At 42.9% G+C, this 18598-nt stretch overlaps 2 protein-coding genes across 2 annotated transcripts; both read left to right on the top strand.

The window, feature by feature from the left end:
* Nucleotides 1-1830: 1830 nt before the first annotated feature.
* Nucleotides 1831-12031, top strand: eif3s10 (eukaryotic translation initiation factor 3, subunit 10 (theta)). Its single transcript, XM_011602919.2, has 22 exons — nucleotides 1831-2018; nucleotides 2388-2578; nucleotides 3792-3928; nucleotides 4014-4177; nucleotides 4432-4631; nucleotides 4767-4975; nucleotides 5054-5225; nucleotides 5373-5477; nucleotides 5574-5672; nucleotides 5759-5875; nucleotides 5974-6159; nucleotides 6268-6615; nucleotides 6845-6949; nucleotides 7024-7137; nucleotides 7279-7401; nucleotides 7559-7712; nucleotides 9196-9377; nucleotides 9484-9563; nucleotides 9641-10209; nucleotides 10742-10868; nucleotides 10951-11159; nucleotides 11315-12031. Exons 1-22 carry the CDS (start codon nucleotides 1970-1972, stop codon nucleotides 11464-11466), a joined length of 3792 nt encoding a protein of 1263 aa, XP_011601221.1. The 5' UTR covers nucleotides 1831-1969; the 3' UTR covers nucleotides 11467-12031.
* Nucleotides 12032-13860: 1829 nt separating this feature from the next.
* Nucleotides 13861-18334, top strand: emx2 (empty spiracles homeobox 2). Its single transcript, XM_003963679.3, has 3 exons — nucleotides 13861-14589; nucleotides 15552-15736; nucleotides 17125-18334. The coding sequence occupies exons 1-3, from the start codon at nucleotides 14199-14201 to the stop codon at nucleotides 17290-17292; spliced, it is 744 nt and encodes a 247-aa protein (XP_003963728.1). The 5' UTR covers nucleotides 13861-14198; the 3' UTR covers nucleotides 17293-18334.
* Nucleotides 18335-18598: the final 264 nt, after the last annotated feature.

Genomic DNA, 18598 nt, shown 5'->3' with positions numbered 1-18598 from the left:
TAAGTAAACAGCAGAAAGATCCAGCCATGTGGAAAATCTTCGAGTTAAAGGATCAAGCCATAGAAATGACCGAGGCCAGATGAAGGGTATTAGATAAAGCCATGAGGAAACTCTCCAGGGAGTGGAGCAGATTGCAGATTGGTCTTCAACAATCAACAATTGGTCTTCTACAAATTGGGTCCATGGGCTTAGAGATGTGTCACAAAACTTTGGTATAAAATAGGAGGAGAGTCTGGTTGTAAATGCCTCCAGTAAATACAGCATGCAGAAAGGGGACAAGTTTATCAGATATTAAGCCATCAGTTCTAGAGGATTTGTTTAATTTCTATCAGTTCACCATTATGTTACTCAAAATTTTCCCCTAAACTCCCTATTCATCTGAAACACTATGCAATACTTTGTAGTGCAATCCCTTCTGGATTCTGGATTGTGCTGTTTGAAAATTTCACATTGCCTGAGCGTTCACCTCTGGAGCCAGTATAGACTGGTTTAAGTAGATAAAGAGGGGATTCAGCTGCAAGACACTCTGTGCTGGTTTACTCCTCTGACATCTTTTCTGTCACCAAAGCAACCGAAGGATGAGCGGTGGTCATGTTCAGGAAAGGCGACAGCTACAAAGACAGTGACACAACATACATATATAAAAATGGTAACCTGTACTGACTACCAACTTTGGATTGAAATGCAGACAAATTGTAAAGCATATATACAAACATGGCACAGAATATTAGGTCATTGTAAACATGATGATGGACAAAAGTTGTAGAGAGTAGTAAAAAGCATGGAGATTATGGTGTGTGAAGGGTGCATTAAGGGCAAATTTATGAATGACAAAATAAAAATAAAAACAGAATCTAGAGCTATAAAGCTACTGGAGATAATTCATATTTAACTAACAGGCCCAAGCAAACACCCAGCATTGGAGGACTTACGTCTGCCCAATCCTCCTGTGTTGTTCTGTCCAAAAGACTAGTGAAATGAATTTTATGATTTCTGTTCTTTGACTTCTTTTTTTCTTTTTGCCACCAGCCTTGTCTGCCACACTAAGCCTTGTCTCGTCTGCCTGTCTGCCTACTGGACTTTGCCTGCTCAACTAGTTTGTAGAATTGTTCCTTTCTAAACCATCTTAACAGAAAATCTTCCTTATTTTGGTCTGCATTGTGGGCTCAGTGCCCCCAGAAAATGTAATCTTAAACCGAAAGGATTTTAAAACAGCTCGTTTACACCTACCGATTGATGCTTGTTTGCAATCTTAACAAGTCACTTTATGGCTTTATGCGTGCTTGCCTGTGTGACAATGGTTTCAAACAAAATCCTACTGATCATTGTGTATATTCAAAAGTGAACCAAATTGAAAACTAAACGTCCTGGTGGAAACATGCCCTCCATTTGAAAACCTAGTCATTGATCTTCCCCGCTATAATGGAAAAGTTGTTACATTTGTTGTTTCCAGGAATGTGAATGACTTGTAAATGTTTTTTGCCTTGATGCAATGACATAATTTAAGCAGCTTACCTGCACCTTTCTAGCTTGGTACCTTACATAATACATATATACATACATTACATATGATGATGGAGAAAGTATAGAACATGTGACCATAAAATGTAAGCGTAAATAAAAATAGAAGGGGCTGAAATAAATTTAGCTGTAATATAATTACGAAGAAAACATTCAGGGATCGGGTCACTAGATGTAAGAGGAACGTGTTATGTAAAAGGATTTGAAAAAGTATCTCAAGGTTAGCCTGTACGCCATTGTAATTGCAATCATATACCACATGGCGGCAGTTACACAGACGGTATTCTGCTGCCTCCATAGAATACCAGAGAAGAAGAAGGCCTCCATCATCTTCTTTCCTCTTCCTCTTCAGCCAGTGTCGTTTTAACGTGTGTGCGGCGTGGACTGATAAAATTTGGTGATATTGAATAACTCAGTCTGTACCGGTTGGAATTTGAAGTCCACTAAGATGCCGGCGTACTTTCAGAGGCCAGAGAATGCTCTGAAACGCGCGAACGGTGAGAAGAATATATTAATTTCCTATTTGTAAGGGTGCTAATGTCAGCTAGCTTGTCCTAGACGTAACTGCCGCCATTGCTAAAGCGGCGCACCATTAGCTGACGGTCACGCGGGGAATCTATTGCACATTTTTAACATATTCGGACCACAATCCACGCTAATGGTAACATACATTCTTTTCGATGTAACTCTTAGTTCGTTTGACTCGAGTTGGCTTGTTCTGCGCAACTGTAAAATCCCAGGCCTAAAAATGTCTGGGAGCCATTACTCTAAAATTGACACATAGGTTTAAGGTGTGATTATGTGTGTTGAACCGCGTGTCATTGAAATGCCATATGTTGACTGGATTATCTGCTTTTGCACAACAGAATTTCTTGAGGTCGGCAAGAAGCAGCCCGCCTTGGATGTTCTGTATGATGTCATTAAAAGCAAAAAACACCGAACATGGCAGAAGATCCACGAACCCATCATGCTCAAGTACCTGGAGCTCTGCGTGGATCTCCGGAAGAGTCACCTGGCCAAAGAGGGTCTCTACCAGTACAAGAACATTTGTCAGCAGGTGTGTAGGAAGACACTGAGGCAGTATGTTGGAGAGTGACCTGTTTATACAAAAAGCTCCATTTTTAGTTATTAAGACATCCAATTGATGCACAAAAACACAAGAACAAATGTAGAAAAAGGGAAAAATAGAATAGTTGTTGTGGCACTGAATTCATTAACCTTGCCAAATAAACAATCACGACTGTTTTTGCAACTATAGTTATTTCATTTAAGCTGTATCTTTGAATTTGTCTGAATTTATGTAGGTTCTCAAAGATCCAGGTACCAGTTACTTAAATCCAGAGCAGCTGGATTCCAGATGAAGCCTTTGGGAGCACAGGCGGAAAACCTTTAAACAAGAATAGAAGTCCAATTATCCTGAATTAGCAATTGGCTAATCTAAATTAAGTTGTAGGGAACTATGTGGCCACAAATTTTACAACTCTTAAACAGTACTAATTTTTACATAACAATGTTACTGAAGTCAGTTTAACCAGGTAACTGTAAGTCACATATGAAGAATAAGAAACATCGAATAGGGACTGTGTAACCCTGGTTTTGCAAGGTGAGCTGCAAGACATAATGAATGTAAATTAAAATGATTAAAACATCACTATGTGGAAGTATTGTACTGTAGAATAAGAGAAAAGTCATGAAATGGAGGGGAAAATAAAATACTGTACTTTATATTTTTACAATATAGTAGCCTAGCTGCCAATAACCAAGAACCCAAGGTTTTGACCTCCATTTAATAAATGCCGCTCTGAATAAATGCCAGGGCAATTTGCATTTTAAGTCATTACTTGCATTTTAATTTTAATGTCCAGAGATAGAAAAGGATGAACCTTCCTGAAGAGAGAGGTTTATTTATAAAGCAACATGGAGAGATGAAAATGTAAGACACTGTGCTTGCCCGCCTATAGGGGACGCCACACTCCCGAAAGTGAGGGTAATATAGAATATATTTTTACAAATTCAGTTATAAATATTGTTTTTATCCACTAGTGTATGTCTACATGCAATATGAATGATCTAAACTACATTTCCACCAACTGACATTAATTCCCCAGTGAATATTAACAGGCAGACTTGTGTATTGTTTCTGTCTTACAGAACTTTTATGTAAATCACATAACTTTGCCCTCTTTCTTTGCCAACAAATACAAGTGTTCATACTCGTATAGGGCTGTTGATGAGAGCAGGTTGGTCGTAATTGCTTTCTCTGATTTCAGGTGAACATTAAATCTCTGGAAGATGTAGTAAGAGCTTACCTTAAACTGGCAGAGGAGAAAACTGAGACAGCCAAGGAAGAATCTCAGCAGATGGTTCTGGACATTGAGGATCTGGACAACATTCAGACTCCTGAGAGGTTGGGAGGATATATTATTTGTATAGTGGAAACTATACAATTTATGTTAAACAGCTAGATTTAAGCTGACTTTTGTGATTTCCAGTGTACTTCTAAGTGCTGTAAGTGGAGAGGACACTCAGGATCGTACTGACCGCCTGCTTCTCACTCCTTGGGTGAAGTTCTTGTGGGAGTCCTACCGCCAGTGCCTGGACCTGCTGCGAAACAACTCCAAAGTGGAGCGCTTGTACCATGACATCGCTCAGCAAGGTATTTAGGGATACCTTTTAATTACATTTTGTTTTTACTGTGAAAAATGTGTTAAATATTTTATTACCTTTTTAATGTAAGGTATCTAATTCAGTCAAAAGCACAAAATATGACATTTAAAGCATCTTTGAATGATTGATGGATTGTCCATTTAGTTATTTTAAATTTCAGAATTGGCAGTAACACAAATTAACAATCATTAATAGTTGAATAAGCATGTATTTAAAGTAATATCTGATCATCTTTTCCCACAGCGTTCAAGTTTTGCCTTCAGTACACCCGCAAAGCAGAGTTCCGCAAGCTTTGTGACAACTTGCGTATGCACTTGGGTCAGATCCAGCGCCACCACAACCAGAGCACCGCCATTAATCTCAACAACCCTGAAAGCCAGTCCATGCACCTGGAGACACGCCTGGTGCAGCTGGACAGTGCTATAAGCATGGAATTGTGGCAGGTATGAATGCTTATTAAGTAGTAAGTCAGTTACAGCAGTGTCTGTCCATGTAAAAGAAACTATTAGTTGATTATTGAATATAATCTGAAGTGTTCAAGGTGAAATTTAAATTTTCATCAATCCGTTTACTTTCAGGAAGCATTTAAGGCTGTGGAGGATATCCATGGCCTCTTCTCTCTTTCCAAGAAGCCTCCCAAACCACAGCTCATGGCCAACTACTACAACAAGGTGTCTACAGTCTTCTGGAAATCTGGAAATGCTCTCTTCCATGCCTGCACCCTCCATCGCCTCTATCACCTTTCAAGAGAAATGCGCAAAAATCTGACCCAGGAGGAAATGCAGAGGTAGCTTTACAATAAAATAGTATAAACAAGGTATGCTGTGGTGAATAAATTGTAACCTGCACTATTTTTAATCTTCAGAATGTCCACCAAAGTCCTCCTTGCCACGCTGTCTATTCCCATCACCCCCGAGCGCACTGACATTGCTCGGCTGCTCGACATGGATGGCATCATTGTGGAAAAGCACCGCAGACTGGCCACCCTCCTGGGGCTGCAGTCTCCACCAACTCGACAAAGTCTAATTAATGACATGGTACATGATCTAACACAGATGTTTTTATAAGAACCACCCCAATTGATTGTTTCTTTTTTCAGGGAAATGTTACATTTAATCTTGAATTATTGATTTGAATTTGCTAAAATACTTTATAATGCCTTTTATACCTTTTTTATATTGTAGGTGAGGTTTAATTTGCTGCAGTATGTTGTTCCCGAAGTTAAAGAACTCTACAACTGGCTTGAAGTAGACTTTCACCCCCTGAAGTTGAGTGGAAGAGTGACCAAGGTACACAAACGGCCACCTACTGTTTTCACTTAGCTGTTGCATTATATCCATTTCAGTAACTTGCATGTCAGGTATAGTAACAAGTGTTTTATTTAGGTGTTGAACTGGGTAAGAGATCAAGCTGAGAAGGAGGGTGATCTGCAGCAATATGTCCCTCACCTGCAGAGTAACACCATCTTAAGGCTCCTTCAGCAGGTAATTCCTTTTTTCCCCCCTGTGGAAATCTCTCTGTAGTCACATATACTTTATGACACAAAATTTCTGTTTGTTCTTCTGCACAGGTTGCACAGATATATCAGAGTATTGAGTTCACCCGTCTGGCCTCTCTGGTTCCATTTGTGGATGCCTTCCAGCTGGAACGCTCCATTGTGGATGCTGCTCGGCACTGCGATTTGCAGGTATCTTCACCAACAGGCCTGTGGACAATTGATAAACAAACTAATGGTAATGTCCTGAATGTTACATCCAGTTTTGAGTGAACTCTTCTCTGATTTAGGTCCGTACAGATCACACCACTCGCACTCTGAGCTTTGGGTCTGATTTGAACTACTCTACCAAAGAGGATTCCCCAGTTGGCCCTTTTCTACAGAAAATGCCCTCCGAGCAAATCAGGAACCAGCTGACTGCCATGTCTGCATCATTGGCCAAAGCTATCCAGGTCATCAAGCCTGCCTCCATCCTGGTGAGTTGACTTGGCTGTCCTTGTGGACACTGTTGTTGCCCAATTTTCTTATAAATGACGTTTAAGGCCAGATGTTGCTGACAATTTGTGATGTTTGTCCTTTCTCAGCAAGAGCGTGATGACCAGAGCCAACAGGCTATTGCCGCCTACTTAAAAAATGCTCGCAAAGATCATCAACGGATTTTGGCTCGTAGACAGACCATTGAAGAAAGAAAGGAGCGCCTGGAGAGCCTGAACATCCAGCGTGAGAAGGAGGAACTGGAGCAGCGAGAGGCTGAGATGCAAAAGGTTCGCAAGGCTGAGGAGGAGCGTCTGCGCTTGGAGGCCAAGGAGAGAGAAAAAGAGCGCATCATGCAGGAACACGAGCAGATCAAGAAGAAGACAGTCCGTGAACGTTTGGAGCAAATTAAGAAGACTGAACTCGGAGCAAAAGCTTTCAAGGACATTGATATTGAGGTACAATATAAGAGCTTAAAGTTGAAGTCTTAATTCAGGATTTGTGCCTGTCTGAGTTTTCTTCAGGTATTTCAGTTGTCTCCCAATGATGAAAAACATGAACAGTTGGTTGATTGGAAACCTTAAAATTACACCTTGGTGTGAGTGTGTGGGAATGTGATGTACCAGGACAACCCCTCCCAGCAGGAATGGAGTTCTGATGTGATTTCTTCCACAACTGTTTTTATAGGACCTTGAGGAGCTTGATCCTGACTTCATTATGGCAAAGCAGGTGGAACAGCTTGAGAAGGAGAAGAAGGAGCTTCAAGAGCGTCTTAAAAACCAAGAGAAGAAGGTCATAAATCTGAGTGATGCAGGAGTCAAAATGTCCTGTGGATCTTGTTTTGACATCTCCCTTTGTCTCCACAGATTGATTACTTTGAGAGAGCGAAACGTCTCGAAGAGATTCCGCCGATAAAGAAGGCCTACGAGGAGCAGCGCGTGAAGGACATGGAGCTGTGGGAGTTGCAGGAAGAAGAAAGGGTATGTACCGGTAATGGAAAACGAATCCACCGTGAAAGGTATTCAAACAGTGGAACGTTTGATCATTCAGGATTTAATGGAATCTTGCATCCAAATACTGAACAATAGTGTAAACAAACAAGTGTTTTCTTTGTGTTGTAGATCAGCAATATGAAAGTTGAAAGAGAGAAAGCTCTTGAGCACAAGAAACGCATGTCCAGGATGATGGAAGACAAAGAAAACTTCTTATCCAAAATCACTGCCGCCCGTAGCTTCATCTACAAGGTACGTTCAGCCCCTCTTATTTGTGAGGAGTAGTGCAGTGTGGAAAAGTTAATGGTTACTTTCTGTGAACATGAGTATCTGACTTGGAGGTCTATCCATGGAATCTTTTGTCTTTCTGTGTACCGGTGGTTTAAGGATTACTGTTCTCTTTCTCAAGGAAAAACTGAAAGCTTTTGAGGAGCGCTTGGTGGAGGAGAGGAAGAAGCGCTTGGAAGAAAGGAGGAAACAGCGCAAAGAGGAGCGACGCAACACTTACTACCGCCAGAAAGAGGAAGAGGAGCAGCGTATCCATGAGGAGCAGCTCAAGAAAGGTAATTAGTACATTTCTGCAGGTCTGACTTATGAGTGAGAATATAAATAAAGGGAATAGTAATGCAAGCAAGAACCAATCTCAGCATGGTGGCTTCCTTACCTATGCCACATTGTTTATTTTCATGAAAGAAATGGTACTTCTAACGGCACATAATTTGAATGTTGCGCAATTGCAAGCATTTGATAGTTGGACTCGACTGAAGGCAGCAGATTCATTCTGGGTTCACACTGGACACGGAAGCGCTGTGAAGAAGCGGAGGCACTTTTGTTTCGGCGCCCATGTTAACAGATTGTCGTTCACACCAGACGCGACGTGTCACTAATGACATAGCAATCGTTTCGACACTTGCTGTATTTTGTCAACCCGGCAGGAAGTCAAAGGAAAAAATGAAGGAATCCATTTTTTCATAAGACAATTTTCAAAATAAAACACTGCGATCAATGCCACAATTACTTTTGTGTGCATTTATATATTTATTTCTAAACAGAACACACACACACACAAAGGGGAGACTGTACTGGGAAACAGGAAGGGAAATGAAATGAATAATAAAAATTAAAATGAGAAACATTTAAGATTTCAGCTCTACAGACCACAATACAACTACACAACACGGGTATGAGTAGACATCAGCTGAGGATCAGATCGCAAATCCACCAGGACAGAGAAATTCGGGCTTGCGCTTCATGGGTGCTTCTGTACCCAGTGTGAACCTGTTGTAAGGACTACGATTCCTGTTGTCCTGTGGCAAATCAAGATGCTTAGAGAGGCCTGAATTGGTCTGATTAACAGTGTCCAGGTGAGCTACTGGTCAGAAGGGATCGATGAATCAAATGGATTTTTATGGATTATATTCACAATTCAGATATGTGCAGGAAGCTCAAAGCGTTCCAGGTTTCAGAGATGATAATCTTAGTTATCTAATGTGCATACATAGATGAGTACTGTATTTTCACGACCATAAGGCGCACTGTAATAATAGGCGCAGTCTCAGTTATGGGTGCTATATCTGTATTTAAAACATACATAAGGCGCACCGTATTTTTAGGCGCATGCTGAAACATACAGTAAAAAATGACAATGGAAGTAAAACGGTGAGTTTCGACACATTTATTGAACAAAACATTCATTCTTCCGCCACAAAACCATCAAAGTTTTTATCTTCTGTATCTGAATTAAACAGCTGCGCTATTTCAATGTCCAACATCCCGAATTCCTCTTCTTCATCATCTGACCGGTTCCGCTTCAGCGTTGATGCAGACTTTTGTGAAAGCTCTTACAATACATGAAGACTCAAATCTCAGTGTTTTAGGTGCGCCTTATAGTCGTGAAAATACAGTAGGGAACCAGAGCGGCAGCAGTAGAGGGTGTAGCGTCGTAGGGCTTTGTGACCAAAGCCTCTTGGCTTCGGTCCTTTCTGGGCAGGCGTGACTTGGAGCAGCAGCATCGCTGGACCTCAACTGACCCTTATTTTTTCACAGAGCGTGAGGAGCGTGAACGCCTTGAACAGGAGCAGCGAGAAGAGGAGGAGCGCGAGTATCAGGAGCGACTGCGTAAATTGGAGGAGCAGGAGCGAAAACAGCGTGCCCGCCAGCAAGAAATTGAAGAGCGAGAACGCCGGCGCGAGGAAGAGAGGAGAGGCCAAACTGAAGAAAAACCCAAGGTACAAAAGAGCTTTGTTTTGGTTTAACACAAGGAAAAGAATAGAACCGTGCATTGAATATCAGAATGTAATCACATGATCATTGAGATGTTTGTTGTTTGTGCAGGACTCTGGTGAAAAGGAAGAAGGAGTGTGGCGGAGGCGCACAGAGGGTGAATCGGAATGGCGGCGCCCCGGTGCTGACAAGTAGGTTTCTTTGTTTAACTCCAGTTAGTTTTTAGACACTTTTATAAGGATTCATTTAACAAATCTGTTCTCTTCAGGGAAGGTCGTGATGAGGACCGAGAGGAGAAAGAGAGTTCCTTCAGACGAGGCGAGGGATCTCGCAGGGGCGGAGATGATAGAGCTATCCGTCGTGGCTTTGATGACGACCGAGGTCCACGCCGCGGAATGGACGATGACCAGGGTCCACGCCGTGGGGGCGATGATGACCGAGGTCCCCGTAGAGGCTTTGATGATGATCGCGGCCCTTGGAGGGGTGAAGATGACCGTGGCCCCAGGCGTGGCTTTGACGACGATCGTGGCCCCAGGCGTGGCTTTGACGACGATCGTGGCCCCAGACGTGCCTTTGATGATGACCGTGGTCCCAGGAGAGGTGGAGATGACGACCGCGCCGGAAGACGTGGCTTTGATGACGATCGTGGTCCTAGACGTGGCTTTGATGATGACCGAGGTCCCCGTAGAGGAATGGATGACATAAGAGGTCCTAGGCGTGGGGCAGATGATGACTGGGGTTCCAGAAGAGATGAGGACAGAGGTGGAAGGAGAGGCATGGATGATGGACCGCGTCGTGGCGAGGACTCCAAACCCTGGAAGCCTCTGGGGAGACCTGGTAGGTCTCCCTCACCACCAGTTGACACCGTGGCAAAAGTCACATATGAAAAGTTATTGCCTTTCACACATTACAGCCTGCTTTTCACATCTATTGTGGAGTTGTTAGGCTAAATGTAGGGATCACTAAGTTCACTAAATTAGTTCTTCCACAACAGACTTGATGATCGGTTTTTAAGACCCATTATTGTGACTTTTAGATGAGTAAAGCCCTTTGTGCATCTTGCTTTTCATGCTCCAGTCACTTTTTTTTTTAATGCAATGACAATCCCCCCTTCTCAAAGCGACTCTAGTGCTGCTCTTAAGCCTTGCTTTAATATAAATTCACCACCAGGTGTCACTGTTCATGCTTTCAGACTGTAAAGATGCATAATCACCTATTAGGGAGATGCATTTAATCAACCCCACATTCAGGACACAAATTGAGTGTACAGTGTAAACATTTTAGTAATCTCGGCGCCAATAGCTGCTCAATAGTCGCATTACTCAGCAAGTCTTTGTGTGTGTTTAATAAAAGAAGTCCTCTTCTACAGGTGGTTGGCGTGAGCGAGAGAAGGCGCGTGAGGAGAGTTGGGGTCCTCCTCGTGGTGACGATGAAGGCGACGATGCTGATGAGTCCGAAAGATCCAGCGATCGCTTCAGAGACCGTCGTCCTCAAAGGTCTCATTGTCAGAACGACACTGGCTGCGGCCAAAACAACTTTTTGAACTCGCGATGACAGTTCATGTGACCATGTGATCAGGGACGACACCTGGAGGAGAGCAGCCCCAGATGAGGGATCCTCGTGGCGAGATAGTCGAAGAGATGATGCTGACCGTGAAGACCGGCGTGAGCGCGACGACCGGCGTGAGCGCGACGACCGGCGTGACCGTGACGACCGCCGCGAGCGTGTTGACAGAGACCGTAGGGATGACCGTGAACCTAGAGGTCCAATTAGAAGTCAGGAGGAAGGTAAGCCAAAGCAGTCGAGTGAAGCTGCTCTTTGTTTTGAGCCAGCAGGGGGCGCTGTGTTCTTGGTAAATCCTACTTTTGATAGATGGCAAACACCTGAAACTTCACAGAACTCTCCTCTTTAACATGTGCTGATCCAATTTGTTCCCCCTTAGGCAGTTCCTGGCGTCGTGGAGGTGAAGACAAGAGGGAGGAACGGGACAGAGAGCGACCCAAGGACAGAGATGAACGCGATGCAGAGGAAGAGAACCTTCGTCGCATCAAGAACGAAACAGACGACGATGGTTGGACCACTGTCCGCCGCTGAGCAACCCCCATCCTTTTGTCACTGCTTTATTGATTTGGCAAATGACAAAACATAGCATACATATTCTCTACCATTTTCCAGTTAGCTACAGCATCTCTTAGGCCCATTTGGTCTTCATTCGAACTGTATGTCTTGATGTTAATTTACTCTGGGAACAGCCCATATCTATCAATCTTCATCAGTTTGGAGCCAGAGCCTCATCACCGCCATCAGCCAGTGTTTACCCTCCCTGGTTTACCCTCCGTGGCCCATGTGCTCAGCGGGGTTCCACCTTTCGCAATTAACAAAATCAAACTAACCAACTTGCTCCGATCTCACCAGCTGCCTGTTTGAATGCATAAGCCTTTCACTCTGCTGGTCATGGAAAGTATGACAAATTCAGCCGTTTCTGCTTTTCAACTAACATTTCTTTACTCCAGGATGTCGAGGAGCTTAGATTTATGTGCATGCTTGAAGCTTCCTCTTCCTTTATCCCTGTGTGGTTTTATCTGGCTACACTTAATATCGTACCAGGTTGCAAATGTAGAGGTCAGGCCTTTAACAATAAAGATGTTTGCTCACCACGTGTTTGAATTCTGTCCTCCTTTATTGCCATTTAATGGGAGTTGAGGGGAGTGGCATTTTAATTAGGAGTGAACAGAAATGGTAAACACTTGCATCATTACCACTGAAGAAGTGGGAAGCGAGTGTGATTGTTTTACATCAAAAACATGTGTTTATTCAGCTTTCAGTCAGTTTGGTGCTGTAAAAGGAAATATCTGAATGACTGGGTAGCCCAACGTGTGAGGATGAACGAATTAGCCTTTGGATCATTTTTCATGTATTATTTACCAACATGGTCACAAAGATACTTGTAAAATCGACCATGACTATATTCTGGTAACTGATTTGTTTTCCTCTGAAATAAGGTAAACGTTATGAATGACGCTTAAAGGGAGCGTTTTAACCCCTGAAGTTGAGAGGGAAGTGATCACTAGAGGTCACTAAAGCACCAGGAAAGGGATCAGCATGTCGAACTGGGAGAGCTGGGAACGAACGTAGTTCAGTCAGAAAAGTTGCAAAGGGATTGATCACGACCATTACATTCATAACAGGCTGAACCGGACAGACAAAGCAAGATAAAGGGTTCCTTTTGTTGTTTTTTAATGAGCAAAAATGGCCATTCTGGACAGACTGTAGATTTTACTACTACTAAACTACCGATACAGTAGTTGTGCTGGATAGTTTAAAAAGGTAATATTTGATTCACACTAAGTCCCAATGGCATGATTGTGTCTTTGACTGTAAGCTGCATTTAATAACCGCGTCTGCTAAAGGAAGAAAATATATTCGAGAAAATTTATTATTATTATTAGGAAAATTAATAACAATAATAATAATTATCAATTGGGATAGTAAATTATAATAAATTATAATAGTAATATATTGAGTATGTGTATTATTTCGCAATGAAGAAACTCAGCTGAAAACTGTTTTAAAACTCTAGCACGAATAAAATGTTGGCACCTCGGTAAAATAGTACTACTACTACTACTACTACTACTACTACTAATAATAATAATAATAATATTAATAATAATAATAATTCAATTTTCTATCTGTTATAAGAAACGACATAAGACATTCTTAATAAGATATTTGTTCCAAGATTTAAATTCCAACATAAATAAATAAAAGATTTTTCTTTTAAAAATAGAACTAAAGTGTTTCCGTCACAGATAAAATTATGTTTCAGCAAATGTTTCGACCAGATGCCCCAGCGGGTGCGTGCATCGTCCCTTCGCGGAGGCCCAGGGTGCAGCTCCATCCTCGCTGCTGCACCTGAGCGGGGCCATGAGAACCGCTGTGGCCGCTCTCATGGCCCCGCACAGGACACCTCAGTCAGGACAAAGCTCTTTCTCCCAGTGGCTCTTCTGAGCGTCTCCACTTTGAAACGTATCTCAGCAGAAACAGAGATGATACCTGGGATCGAATCTAGAACACTTTGTGCACATAATCCAGTCAGCAAAACCGGAAGGAAACCGACGATTAAATGAAACCGAACTGACCAATTAAGGTCGTAATTGAGATCGGCGCGTCGGAGGCAGCATTGTTGTGCGCGAGAAAATAATAATAATTAATAAATAAATAAATAAGAAAGCCGAAACCACACACGCGCAGACACAGAGAGACCTTGGAAAATCAGTTTGAACCTGTAAATGCAAATAAGCAAGCTGGATCTATTCTGCCGCTCCAGATGTGTGCGTGAAATGTCCTGGAGATATGAGTGCGTGCGTGTGAGTGTGTGTGTGAGTGGAGCAGGGGGGGGATGCCCTTCTCTGGTCGAAACGTGTTCCGTGTGGCGCGCCCGAGTCCGCCTCTCCGCGCCCCTGCTTCCCATTGACGTACTTTTAAAGCGTCTACCCCTTCTCCACCTTAAGCGAGCAGCAGCGGCAGCGACCAATCACCATGCTATTACAGCCTTCAGAGGAAGCTGTTTATGGGCGAGCAGCGCTAATTAGGCTCATGAACTAACAAATCTGCCTGCACCAACACGGCGAGGAAAACGATCACATCCATGGATTAGTCTGGGAGCGGACGAGCACTTTTATTTGGGCTTTCTTGACGCTGTCGCTTCTTCCCAACTACTCACTGCGCAGAAACTTTCCCTCTTTCTTTGGTGTGGAGTATTTTTTAAGCGAGAACCTCTTAGACAACTTCAGCTTAAACTGGGGATTCTGGACTATCAGACCATGTTTCAACCTACACCCAAGAGGTGTTTTACTATAGAGTCTTTAGTGGCGAAGGATAATCCTGTACCGGCGTCCCGGTCCGAGGAGCCCATCAGGCCAGCAGCTCTCAGCTATGCAAACTCAGGCCAGATGAATCCTTTTCTCAACGGCTTCCACTCCAGCGGTCGAGGGGTCTATTCTAACCCAGACTTGGTGTTCGCTGAGGCGGTCTCTCATCCGCCAAACTCCGCCATCCCGGTGCACCCGGTGGCCCCGCCGCACGCTCTGGCCGCGCACCCCCTTACATCCTCACACAGTCCGCACCCGCTTTTTGGCAGCCAGCAAAGGGACCCGTCAACTTTCTACCCCTGGTTATTACACAGATATAGGTACTTGGGCCACAGATTTCAAGGTAAGTTTCCAAAGTGCTTCCATTTGGCTCACTTTTACGCACAAACCGTGTCGAGCGGCTGGAAGGTGTTTCCTGAAAGTCACCAGGACGTAGATGGAATTTAAAAAATGTGAATTTACGGCAGAGAAGGATTTACTTTTTTTAACGATAAAATATTAGCCTGGAGAATAATTTCAGTCAAACTATAAAATAGTGTCTTCGTTTTCAAGAACTAAGTCTAAAATGATGCATTTGTCATCCAAAACTGAGGGTCGTTCTGTCTGCTGGAGCTACCAAGAGCGAAGTCCGTCTATTCGTGCTCAAAGAAAATACTGCAAAGTCAATTCGATTGTGATATTTTAGTTGACAGTTTTCCGGGCTGCTCGCGTGTATAGCTGTGAATTATTGACGCAATGACGGGCATCTTCAGAAATGACAAGGCATTGAAAAAAAAGGATTTTTATTAGAGATTATAAGACTGAAAAATTGAAATATTTAGGGTTTTTAATGGTAAAATGTAAGGCTAGTTGGGATTTTAATGGTCGTGGTGATTTATTTTATTCACGGAATTTGGGTTTAAGTGAAACGAAGACAAAAATTTGTGGGCCTATTTAAAATTAATTTGTAATTATTTTTTACTGTTATTTAGCTTAAATCTCTTTATTCTGCTTCTATTTTACACGCGTCCGTGTGCAGATAATTGCATTTAAAGTGCACTTTGGGTTGCAGCCGCGCATTCACTTGTTTTTGACTGTGATGTGTTAAATGTAGCAATTCAGCAATCCAAAAAAATTAATTTTCTTTAGACGATGTGATTTCTATCTGGCGTCTTTAATACATCTACATAAATGGATCCGCCGGGTCTTCGTCTGCCCTCGGTGTCGTCAGCTGTGGCGCACAGGCCCCGCTGCTGCTCACACAAATGGTCAGAAAGTCGATTTAAAAACTGATGTGACAGACCTTCGTTCTCTTCACGTTCGCAGGTAATGAAACAAGTCCAGAGAGTTTTCTTTTACACAACGCCCTGGCCAGAAAGCCCAAAAGAATCCGGACAGCTTTTTCACCTTCGCAGCTCCTGCGGCTCGAACACGCGTTTGAGAAAAACCATTATGTGGTTGGAGCAGAGAGGAAACAGCTCGCACACAGCCTTAGTCTGACAGAAACTCAGGTAAGAGCACTTTCTTTTTCAATTACACTTTACACTGAAGATGCGATTTTACTTGGATATTTTTACGCACGCTTGGCTTTGTGTGCGTTTGTTTGCAACTCTGGATTTAAACTACCACTATTGTAAATTGAATTATTAAATTCGTTTCTTTTTAAAGTGATAGAATGTGACAGGTTTGTGACATTCTGCCTGATGGTTTTTGACACAGCGTTTTAAAAGCATGCGGCTGTAAAATGGAAATATTTCAACATGACAATTATAAAAGGCAAAAAAAAAATCGCTGGTATCAAAACATCATTTAAAATAACCAGAAATTAAATAGTTTCTCCGCAGCAGAGTCCATAAATACACGCTGTCAAATGAAGACAGAGGCTTACTGTTGGATCAGATCCACTGTCATTGTATAGGCCTAACCTCGTTTTAGGAGGGGTTGAATTACTTTGTTTTGGGGGGGAGAATGTTGCCTTTCAAACGGAGGATAAATTAAGCAGTTAACCATTTTATGGGGAAGGCGACACAAAGAGCGAGGCGGGTTCAGTGAATTCCCTCTGCCATATTTAAGATGTCGTTTGAGCCCATCGACCGCTGCCTTTTGTCCGCTGTGTCTGCCGTAGACGGCGGGGCCTTTGGAGGAGGTGAGGGGAGAAATAAACCATCACCTACTTCAATTAGGCCACTGAAGGCTTATTAAATGCACCTCGGTCGCCTTTTAAGCGCTTTAAGGTCTGCAGAGGGACAAAGCAGCGGCGGACAGTTTATCGATCTGGATGTTAATTCACTGCACCATTTAACACGTCGGTGTAAAGCTGCGTGTTTGTGTGTGTGTCAATGTCTGTATTTATATTCACACGATGTCTGGAAAGTATTTAGAAAATGTGCTTTGACCTACTTTTAGACGAAGCGTCAAAAGTTTTTGCAAGTATAAAATGTTTGGGATGGATTGTATAAAACGCTTCAATTTTCTTCTTTATTCCCCCATTTTTTATTTTTGCTGGCGTGCTGAAATTGTAACATAATTCGTCGAGGTCTATTTTCAGTCGGCTGACCTTTGAGAGGCAGCTCGCGTTCTAGCGTGATCGGGGTCAAATGCAACACGGGGAGACAATTTTCATGTGTTGTTTTGGGCGTTTTGGTGTGACTGGGGTGCGCGCTTTTCCTCGGTGATGCTTGTTTATTGAGGCTGCGGCTGTGCTTCCCATCACCAGGCCACAATTTAAGTTTTTGTAATCGCTCTTTCCACTGCACCACTGCTGGTTCTTATCTGGCCGTGTCGCACCAACAATGCCTCCTTTTTTACGCGTAGTTTTACGCACCGCGCCGAACCGACTTGATCTGGCGATACTGATCCAGGCTTTTGTTTACTACCTCACCGCCCCCTCTCTCTCCAGGTAAAAGTGTGGTTTCAGAACCGGAGGACTAAGTTCAAGCGACAGAAGTTGGAGGAGGAGGGCTCTGAGTCTCAGCAGAAGAAGAAAGGATCGCATCACGTAAACCGGTGGAGACTGGCGACGAAACAGTCGAGCCCGGAGGAAATTGATGTCACTTCGGACGATTAAAAAAAAAAACTATATAAACGTCTGATTGATTGAAGGAGGACATGGATAAAGGATGCCGAGAGAGTACAAAGCCAATGTCACATCTCAGATTTCTTCGGAGATCGGCAGCTGTGGGTGAGAGAAGCCCGGCCGGTGGCCCAGCTGTCACCGCGGTGGGGTCCGTCAGGCCACGTCACCCAGGAAAACGTGACGGACGGTGTCTCAGTCCGCCTTGAACCCTTCTACACACAGATCACCAATCTCACAACACCTTTCCCCCCCTCTAATTCCCATTGGACATTTGCACTTCAGATTTTTTTTAAAAGAAACAACCTTAAAAAAAAACAACTAAAAAGAAAAAAAAATGAAACGTTTTCAACTCTAGATACCAAAACCGCTTTTGTAAAACTTGAACTGCATGGCATAGTTTTAACTTCCATTATAGTCCTTTTAATTTGACAAACCAAGAAGATAAATTTGGATTTTCTTTGAAAATTTATTTTCCAACTGAGAGATGTCGTACTTCTTCCTTTATACAGAGTGTGCAGTCTTTGATTCATGATTCTCGTGTTAAAAGTTATTGTGAAAACATGAAGTAGCGGTGCTGCGTTATAGTGTTTTTTTTTTTTAAAGAAAAGACAACAAAAAAAAAATCAAAAACGTTTTTTCTTTTTTTAAAATTAAGGAATCAAACCACAGATGAAGTACTTAAAGGGAAGGCATCAGGACATTCATTTGAACCTAAAGCTTTACCAATGTGTCGCGGTGGCCCCATGCAGCCCCTGTGTCAGGACTTGACCCTCCAGTGAAAGTTGCCACGAAGGATTAAACGCAAGAATTGAGAGAGGGAAAAAAAAATCTTCAAGCACTGAGCGTATTCCATGTACAGAAATGATAAAAAAGTTAATGTCTCTGTTAAACACTCTTTTACAGAATGTAAATAATTTATAATTTTTGTGTTTGTGTTAAGTTTGCTACAATTTTAACACAAAGTATACTTCCAAGAAGTATGTAATTGTCCATATTTTGTCAATAAAGTTTTATCAATATGTTGCGCGCAGTACAAGCAGAGACTTTTGATTCTAAGAGCTGCTGGAGGCCTCTGGTGAGGCGAGCTTGGCTCGAACTGTTGCGCCGTTTAGTGGGAGCGAGGCTAGCGTCGGTGAGCTGCAGGAGATGCGTTTGGCTCCAGGACGGAGCTGCGGTTGTCCTCGGCCCTGATATTTAACCGGCGCTGGTCGTGTTTTTGAAGCGCTGTAGTGTCTGGCTCGCTCCAGCCACAAAGAGTCCCTGCAAGCTTTTGTGAAAGTGCAAATCAGTTTAGGCA

This window comes from Takifugu rubripes, chromosome 4 (genome assembly GCF_901000725.2).
Source record: "Takifugu rubripes chromosome 4, fTakRub1.2, whole genome shotgun sequence".
Classification (NCBI taxonomy): Eukaryota; Metazoa; Chordata; class Actinopteri; order Tetraodontiformes; family Tetraodontidae; genus Takifugu; species Takifugu rubripes.
Note: the sequence above shows the minus strand (reverse complement) of the source record. Positions and strands in the feature narration are given on the sequence as shown.

What these genes read in the sequence shown, in the direction of transcription:
- eif3s10 (XM_011602919.2), top strand. Translation starts at nt 1,970, where the DNA reads ATGCCGGCGTACTTTCAGAGGCCAGAGAATGCTCTGAAACGCGCGAAC. An exon ending in ACAAGAACATTTGTCAGCAG is followed by an intron (nt 2,579 to 3,791) that starts GTGTGTAGGAAG and finishes CTCTGATTTCAG; the next exon opens with GTGAACATTAAATCTCTGGA. An exon ending in CCATGACATCGCTCAGCAAG is followed by an intron (nt 4,178 to 4,431) that starts GTATTTAGGGAT and finishes CTTTTCCCACAG; the next exon opens with CGTTCAAGTTTTGCCTTCAG.
- emx2 (XM_003963679.3), top strand. Translation starts at nt 14,199, where the DNA reads ATGTTTCAACCTACACCCAAGAGGTGTTTTACTATAGAGTCTTTAGTG. An exon ending in CTTGGGCCACAGATTTCAAG is followed by an intron (nt 14,590 to 15,551) that starts GTAAGTTTCCAA and finishes TCACGTTCGCAG; the next exon opens with GTAATGAAACAAGTCCAGAG. An exon ending in TTAGTCTGACAGAAACTCAG is followed by an intron (nt 15,737 to 17,124) that starts GTAAGAGCACTT and finishes CTCTCTCTCCAG; the next exon opens with GTAAAAGTGTGGTTTCAGAA.